Consider the following 9,402-nt stretch of genomic DNA (forward strand, 5'->3'; position numbering starts at 1 on the left):
AAACCTGGTATTCGTCAGAGAGCGGTTGGTCGTTATATAGCTTCCAATGAGTTCTGCTCCAAGCTCCAAGATCGTTTCGATGGAGGTTGGACGGCTGCTCAGAGATGCGTCGCCCACGCTGCCGGTTGGAAGAAGGAAGATTGGGCTAAGGTTGAAAAGGCTTTCAACGAGGAAGCCTACAAGATCCCTTCCGGCTTCGAGACACAACAATTCTCTGAAGAGGACTTACACAATCTGGTGCCAAGTGCTGATGAGGGCCCCAAAGATCCCAGCATTTTGGATTCCCCAGTGCCTGAGAATGCACAAGCCTGAAGGGGCGGGCAGTCATCACCGACATCTTCTTGTGGGTCTTGTATCATTGGACCTTATCAGCTATAACTCTCCTTTTATCGTCTTTTGTATGTTTCAACATTTATTTTGACAATGCTGTTTTATCGGCATATACCTCTTTTTTGTGGTGATGTCTGTCAATTGTCAACTCTGTTGTTGTGTAAACTTAACTCATTTTCATTATATTCTGTCATTTATCAGTTGTTTACAAATTTAAGCATCTCTTATCATACTAATTAGGGATTAAATACATAAAGCAATTCACAAAAAATAGGGATTTACTTGACACCCAGCAGAGAGTTGTCTGATATCTGACAACTTCCAGCAATTATCAAACTTGACAATATCATAATCATACTACAACGGCCTTAACAACTATCACGTAAAAATTACCAAAGCATGATATCTATCTCATTTAAAAGTTACGCAAAAATTATCAAAGCGTGATATCATTTAAAAATTATTAAAGCATGATATCTTACGCAAAAATTATCAAAGCGTGATATCATTTAAAAATTATCAAAGCATGATATCTATCTCATTCTTTACTCCCCCCAGTGTACATAGTTTGTATTAGAACTATGTATACTAAGTAATAATCATCTGTTGCTGGTCCAGATTATAACATTGGTCACCTACTGCTTTGTTGTTTTAGCTAGTTAGGTACCCTCTCGGCGATCACTTTCTGAGCTACGCCTCATATCGGCGTATACTCGAATTGATTTTGCCGGTATTATATTTTGAACCAGCAACCTCGTGAGTTAACGTATACAACTGATCAGGTTGTATATCTATTAACTTCACGGAAGCGGTTTTGAGCTGTCCATCCCATTTAACGTTGTTTTGTTAAATGGAGGATGCCTATTTCCAACACATATTGTCTGAATATTTCTTCATTCATCACTGATACCCTTTTTGATATCAGCTTCACATGAAAATTGTACATTACACATAGTATTTCTTCAATACAGCCGAGTTCCATACATTCTTCAGGGGTGCCCCATCCAAACTTTCTAGATAAAACGATCCTTGGATGACGACATCTCTAATCCGATAAGGTCCTTCCCAACTTGCAGTCAGCTTTCCATCTTCATTTCCCTTACCGGTTGTCGCTGTTCTTCGCAGTACCAGATCTCCCACACTTAACGGCCGATGAGATACTCTTCTGTTGTAGGCCCTTGACATTCTTTCCTTAAATGCAGCTGACTTAACTGCTGCTTTTTCTCTGAGCTCTGGCAAGAAGTCTAACTGTTGTCGTAGGAGTAAATCATTTTGGTCTTCACAGTAATGCTGAATCCTGAATGTCGGCAACCCAATTTCTGCTGGTATGACTGCTTCTGTTCCAAAAACCAGAGTATAAGGTGATTCACCTGTGGCCTCTCTAATTGTTGTCATGTTTGCCCACAATATCTCTGGTATCAAATCTGCCCACAAACCCTTTGCATCTTCGATCTTCTTTTTAATTGCTGTTATTATTTGCTTATTTGCTGCTTCTGCCTGGCCGTTAGACTGTGGATGGCATACTGCTGCATAAGCAAATTTTACCTTGTACATCGTTAAGAGATCTTTGACTGGCTTACAGTCAAATTGGGTTCCATGATCAAAAACCATCGCCATCGGCAACCCAAATCTTGTGAAGATGCTTTTCCATATAAATTTCTTCACTTCTGATGTCGTTATCTTCGCTACCGGTTCTGCCTCAATCCATTTTGTGAAGTAGTCAATCCCCACTATCAGAAATTTTCTTCCACCCGTGGCCGATGGGAACGGGCCTACTATATCCATTCCCCATTGGGCAAAAGGGATTGGATTTAATATCGGAGTCAGGTCGTTAGGGGGCAAGTTGATAACTGGGGCAAACTTTTGACACTTCTCGCATTTTTTAACATAAGCTATTGCATCTGCATTTATTGTCGGCCAGTAGTATCCCCTTCTCATTGCTTCTCTGGACAAGGCTCTTGCTCCGAGATGGTTACCACAGCTACCCTCATGCAATTCTTCTAACAATCTTGCTGACTCAAAGTCTGTTATACACCTTTGCAATGGCAGTGAAAACCCCTTTTGTATAACTGGCCTTGGTACATGACAAACCACACACTATCTTTCCTCAATCTTTTCAACTCCCCCTTATCCATTGGCCCTGCACCATGAATGAGGTATGCTAGTATTTTATCATACCACTGGTCCCCAACATCAACACACAGAACTTCTGCCGACACAACATCTATGCTTCTCTACTTTAAAATCTCCACCATGACCGTCCTTTCCAAGTCATTAAAACTTGAACTTGCCAATCTTGCCAGCGCATCTGCTTGAGCATTTTTCAATCTCGGAACCAATTTGATCTCAAAGTATTGCAACTGCGCTGCTAACTACTTCATCTTCTCCAAATACTTCACCATTGCCGGCTCTCGAGTTTCATACTCCCCACTGAATTGACTTGATACCAGCTGAGAATCAGTTGTTAAAACTAGCCGTTTTGCCTCTGCCGCTATTGACAACTGCATTCCAGCTACTGCAGCTTCGTACTCGGCTTCATTATTTGTTGCCTTGAACTTAAACTTCATGGCATATTCAAACATTTTCACGCCTGGGGCCGTTATCACAATTCCAGCCCCTGCTCCCGTTGCTGTAGCTGAACCATCAACTGATACCTGCCATGTTCCCAATTCTTCCTCTTCATCGGTGTATGTGGTTTCAACAATGAAATCCGATAATGCTTGAGCCTTAATTGATGTTCTAGGCTTGTAGCTTATTTCATACTCCGACAACTCAACTGCCCATGCCAGTAATCTACCAGATGTATCCATTTTATGCAGTGATTTCTCTAAGGGGTGATTGGTTAGCACCTCTATTGGATGTGCATCGAAGTAAGGCCTCAACTTCCTAGCTGCCACTACTACTGCGAACGCCATTTTCTCTATCACTGGATATCTGCGCTTTGCCGCATTCAATACATGACTGACAAAGTATATCGGTTGTTGTCGCTTCTTCCTTTCCACTAACAAAACGGCTGCCACCGTTTTTGGCGATGCCGAGATATATAATTGCAACACTTCTCCCTTCTCGGGCCTGGCAATTGTGGGAAGAGATCTAAGATGATTCCTTACTACTTCCAGGGCATCACTTTGTTCCTTTCCCCACTCGAATGCCTTATTCTTTCTTAGTATCATGAAAAACGGAAGTGCCTTATCAGCTGACTTGCTGATAAATCTGGTTAATCCTGCCATCCTGCCAGTCAGTCTCTGTATATCACGAATGGTTTTTGGTTGTTTCATTTGAAGTACCGTATTCACCTTATCTGGATTTGCATCTATTCCCCGTTCACTGACCATAAAGCCCAAAAACTTCCCTGATCTGACCCCAAACACACACTTCTCCGGATTCAGCTTCATCTGATATTTCCTTAATGTCTCAAATGTTTCCCTCAGATCCGCTATGTGGTCCCCTTTTTCTTTACTTTTCACTATCGTATCATCCACATACACCTCAACATTCCGACCTTTCTGCTTTTCAAATATCTTGTCCACCAACTTCTGATAGGTTGCCCCTGCATTTTTTAACCCAAATGGCATTGCCTTATAACAGTACACACCGACATCTGTTATAAAAGCCGTTTTATTCCTGTCAGCCTTATGCATGCTGACCTGATGATATCCTGAGAACGCATCTAGAAAACTAAGCATTGCATGACCAGAGGTTGAGTCTACCAGCCTGTCTATCCGGGGTAATGGGTAGCAATCCTTAGGGCAAGCTTTATTTAAATCTGTAAAATCCACACACATTCGCCACTTCCTTGTCGGCTTTCTCACCATTACTACATTAGCCAACCATTCGGGATATGTACAAGGCTCAATGAACCCTGCCGCTAAGAGCTTATTCACCTCAGCCTGGATTGCTTCTATTTTTTCAGTTGAGAAATTGCGTTTCTTTTGCCTTATTGGTCTGAATTTTCTATCAACATTCAGCTTATGTTCCATCACCTCTAGATGTATTCCCGGCATCTCACTTGCCGAAAACGCAAAGACATCTGCATTCTCTCGCAGTAGGCTTATCAAATTACATCTTGTATCCACATCCATATCAGCCCCAACCTTCACTGTTCTACTCGGATTGCCCGGTTGCAATTCAACCTGGACAGTTTCTCCCCCTAGTAATGGCCTTGGTGTTTCCTCAGGCCTTGCATCAAAGTTTTTTATAGTTAAATCCTGAACTGCCGGCTCACCTTCCCTTATCGGATTACATGGTATCGTAGCACTACCAACTGGATTCTTCAAAGCTGTCACATAGCAGGCTTTTGACATAACCTGACCCCCATACACCTTCTCTACAGCTCCTAAATTCGACACATAAGCTATTGCCAGATGGTAAGTTGATACAACGGCCTGCATATCATGTATTATCGGTCTGCCGATAATTGCGTTGTAAGCTGACTTAACATCTACCACCAGAAACTCTGCCATCACATCTCTTGCCTGTGGCCCGTCACCCAGCCTTACCGGTAACACAATACTCCCTTCTGGCCTTACAGTCGACCCATTAAACCCGATTACAGGATATGATACCGGTTTCAGGTATTGCCTTCCTATATTCATCTCATTGAAATCTTGCATAAACAACACATTTGCTGAACTACCTCAATCTACCAGCACTCTTTTGATGTCAGCCCCATTTATCTTGGTTATTAAGACTAACGGATCATCATGCGGGAACACTACATCCCGTGCATCTTCTTCCGTGAACACTACCTGGGGTATCGACGCTGGCCGAGGACGGTTGTCTACATCCAAAGCACAAACTAGATGACGGTGCTCAGCCAAATGCTTCTTTGCTCCGCTAATTGTCCCTCCATGAATTGGTCCCCCCGTTATCACATCTACCCTTCCAGTAGATAACGGCGGTATTCCTGCATCCCCTTGTCGGACTATTCCTCCTTGCGCCCTTTCAGGCCTTGCCCCTATCCGTTGCCTCTCAACTGCTTGTGCCGGTTGCTGGTTCCTGCCTGCATTCAACCGGTACTGTGTTAAATGCTCTTTTCTGATCAATTCCTCAATGTTGTCCTTCAATTGCGTACACTCCTCCGTATAATGCCCCACGTCTCTATAGAACATACAATACTTCTTCACATCCCTTGGCCTTGCCTTCATGGGAATCGGCCTTGACCAATCCTCTCTGTTCTGATTTACTGAGTAGATTGCTGCCCTTGGTGTATTCAGTGGAGTGTAGGTGCTATATCTCATTGGCAGCCTTGTCAGTCTGGAATTTTGCCGGCTTCATCCTCCCCTTCCCGGGGCAGGAGCTCTCGGCCTACTTCCTCCAGACGATATCCCTTCATACTGACTTTGCCCCTTTTCGGCAACGACATGTCTACTACTTGTCTTCATTAATTCTTCACTCTTTATGTAATCATGAGCTTTGCTAAACGCCACTGCTAATGTCGGCAAATTTTTCCTTGTAAGGTACCGTTTGAAATCAGAATCACCAAGCCATTCATTAAAGCCATCATAGCTATTTCTTGTTGCAGTTTTGGGATGGTGTTTGCCTCATTGTTGAATCGCCTAATGTAATCCCTCAAAGATTCATCTGGTTTCTGCTCCACGGCCATCAATTCTCCAGAGGTTCTCTGCCTCACACTGTTGCTGACATACTGACCCACAAACATCTCAGTCAATCTTTCAAAACTATCTACCGACCCAACTTCAAGGTTGTTAAACCAATCGGCTGCAGCCCCAATCAAAGTAGTCAGAAAGACCTTACACCAGACTGCATCCGAGTTGGTATACAACATCATGTGCCCCTCATAGGACGTTATGAATCTTGCCGGATCCCCTCTTCCATCATACCTACAAGTCGGCATTTTCACCTTTTCCATTGGCTGGTCCAAAATATGCTGGGCAAACGGGGACGCCCTTAACTGTACCACTGTTCGCACTGCCTGCCCATCTACCTGCGAACTTCTCTGCTGCTGGGTTCTAGTACTCACGGTGCGACTTGAGGATTGTTCAACCCGCCGTGACATTGTGTGCGATCTTATCGGCGATTCATGTCGGGATCTCCTCGGCGAGTTCATCAACTGATTGTGTTGCTCCTCCTGGTTACGGTGCGGTGCTCCTCTATCGGCCTCCTTTTCAGCCTGTGCCGCCTCAGCCTCCTTTCTCTTCCTACTCATTGCACTCATCACCCTTGCTGCCGTTTCCAATTCATCTGGCGTGAATGCCGCCATAGGATCTTTTGCCTCCCCTCCACCTGCGGGGGAGGTTATCGGCATGTGAAACTGGTTACCCTCTAAGGTATAGGTTTCATCCACTATTTCCACCTGAGGGTTGTTCTACTGGTATTTCATTGCTTCCGGCCATGATTATCGTTGTTATATATATGTTTTGTGTGAGGTTCTTAGGCGATAGAAGTGATCAATGTCCCCTCCTTCTAGCGCCAAATTGTTTCTGTCTGAATCTGATTTCCCCAAGAACTCGGACCTGAGATTCTGATACTCCTATCGGCAAGCTGAGGACCTACACAATGAGAAGAAGTTCGCTAACCCCGGGGTGATCCGGGGATAACCACTCCGATGACAAAGTCAGAAAGTGTTTAAGAGAAGAAGATAAGTAAGAGAGAGAAAGTAGAGAGAGAGAGAGTCATTAAATGTCCTCATTAATGAGGTCTTACCTACTATTTTAATGATCCACCTTGACAGGTGGCTCTCATCCATGCAAAGCCTCCTGTGCCAAGTGTCGAGCTTCTGTTGCCACGTGCCGAATTCCGACAAGCCGATATGTCTGCTTTCTGGCGCATATCGGCGCCTTCTCACAATTGTTCAAAGTTTAGTCACAATTGTTCAAAGTTTAGTCACGTGCTTTTACAAGATATCGGTCATACCCAGATATCATCTCATACAGGTAAACTTTGCACTCCTTTTGTTCGATAATGTTTCCATCTCCCCAACTCGTTCTTGAGGCGTATCATTGACAATCAATGTCTAATTACAAAGAGAGGAGTAACATCCTTTTTTGCGCCATAAGTCAAAAGTAACGAAAGAAAATAATTACTCTGTATCATTTAACTCAAGAATAATGAAAAAAAAAAAAAAAACACCACCAAGTAATAATAAAAATTTAGGGCCTGTTCACATTTACTTAATTTCACTTCAGTTCAGTTCAGCTCCAATTACTTCAGTTCAGTTCAGCTCCAATTACTTCAGTTCAGTTCAGCTCCAATTAGTTCAGTTCAGTTCAGCTCCTTATTTCCTTCTCTCATAAAATATTCAATTCAGTTCAGCTCCAATCATGCCAGTTCAGTTCAGCTATAATTAGTTCAGTTCAGCTCAGTCCAGTATACTAATATATTAAAAGGCGTTTCTAAGAAAGTCTATGTGCCACGTAGACCTCTCATTGCGCTACATCACATACTCAATTCCTTAATACGTCACGTCACCCAATTAATTGAGGTTTGAACACTCAACCTGTTAGAAGAAAGATTATTGTTTAACCATCTAAACTAATTCTCTTGTCCTCTAATCTTGCACACAAATTAATACTATACTACAAAAGTATTGAAATCATATTATAGTTGGAGTATTTCCAATAATTGTGTTATGTGTGGGAGGTTATCCCACGTGAAAAGAATAAGAAGGTGATGTATTGTTTATTATGTAAACAATTGGATATGAGTTATGAAATGGGCTAAGTGGTGTTTTGGACAAGTGGGCTAAGGGGTGTTTTGGACAAGTGGGCTAAGTGGCTTATATATAATCAAAGACTTAGCACTTAGCCACTTGACACGGACACGGAAATAAAATCCTAATACGATAATTTATTTTTATCGGTTTAATTTTTAACTCTGATTATTTAATTAATTATTATTTAATAATTAATTAAAAATATTTATCCAACAATTATCATCAGAATAACGGCTCGTTCTTATCCTTTTACGTAACTGTCAAATTAGATCTATAAAAGATCAATTCTGGTTGAATAAATGTTCATCCAATTCTTCTCCCCTTTCTCTGTTTTTCCTCATAAACTCTAGGAACTCATGATCGTTAGTACTAAACTCTAGGAACTCTAGGAACTCATGAACTAAACGCTCTTGAGTTCATAATCTTTGTATCCCAAAAACATGTTCATCATAGCCTTGTTAGTACGGTGGGGCGAATAACGTTTTTAGGAAAGTGTTTTTCGTACACGCCTAGATCCATTATTTGTTTCATTGTTCCGATTATTTCCAAAAATTAACAGTCGCGCAACAAGAAAAAGTAGCAACCTAGGGCGACGCTCGGGCTACACACTAGTCAATGACATCAAAAGAATATGTGGCTGACTATACCATGTGGCCAACAATCATAGAATTTACCCCGTGAGTGTTTTAGGGGTTACTTTGTCAGTGTTAGAGAGGTTACTTCGTTTTTTTACAAGCGATCACACAGTGCAACTAGCCGCACATAAGACAAGCTATACTTTTAAAGATTTTAAAGTGTCACAAACATTAAATTAAAAAAAATATTATTATTACTCATGGCAAGTTGGCAAACCTTCCATTTTTATTCCCCTCTCTCTTCTCCAATCAAAATCTAGGGTTTTTCATTTTCTCACTCCCCATTAAAATTAACACCATTATTAAGTAGTTTTTAATCAAACCCAAACCCTAATTCAAACATTTGCAATGACCCGTTTTTTTGGGTGTGGGTGGCTTTCATGGGAAGGGGGTGTTATTCGTGGGTGGGGATTTGGCGATTCGGAGCTTTCTTGTGTGGGGGTTTAATGGGTATGGGTAGGTTTATGGTGGCAGGCCAATTATGTGGGGGTATTTTTCATGGGTGGAGTTTAGGTGGATGGTTGTTTTCGTGGGCGAGGTTTCATGAATGGGGTTTGGGTGTGCGGTCGGTTTCATGGTGGGTTTTGGGCTTGGTGGTGGCCGATTTTGGGAAAGGTTGCGATTGGTGGTAGGGATGGGAGTGAGGGTAGTTGTCGCGATGGAGGGTGTTGCGGGTGGTAGGGTTTTGGGGTTGGAGGCAACCATGAAAGATGAAAGGATGGAGAGAGAAAATTGTTGAAGAGAAAGAAATTGGTTGATCGT

At 42.3% G+C, this 9,402-nt stretch overlaps 1 protein-coding gene across 1 annotated transcript; it reads right to left on the reverse strand.

Annotated features, from left to right (window-relative positions):
- Positions 1-1,275: 1,275 nt before the first annotated feature.
- LOC145607218 (uncharacterized) lies at positions 1,276-1,725 on the reverse strand. Its single transcript, XM_081662943.1, has one exon. It carries the CDS (start codon positions 1,723-1,725, stop codon positions 1,276-1,278), a length of 450 nt encoding a protein of 149 aa, XP_081519069.1.
- Between the last annotated feature and the right edge of the window lie 7,677 nt (positions 1,726-9,402).

Source organism: Chenopodium album, chromosome 23, assembly GCF_948465745.1.
Source record: "Chenopodium album chromosome 23, dcCheAlbu1.1, whole genome shotgun sequence".
NCBI classification, from domain to species: Eukaryota; Viridiplantae; Streptophyta; class Magnoliopsida; order Caryophyllales; family Amaranthaceae; genus Chenopodium; species Chenopodium album.

What these genes read in the sequence shown, in the direction of transcription:
- LOC145607218 (XM_081662943.1), bottom strand. Translation starts at nt 1,725, where the DNA reads ATGACAACAATTAGAGAGGCCACAGGTGAATCACCTTATACTCTGGTT.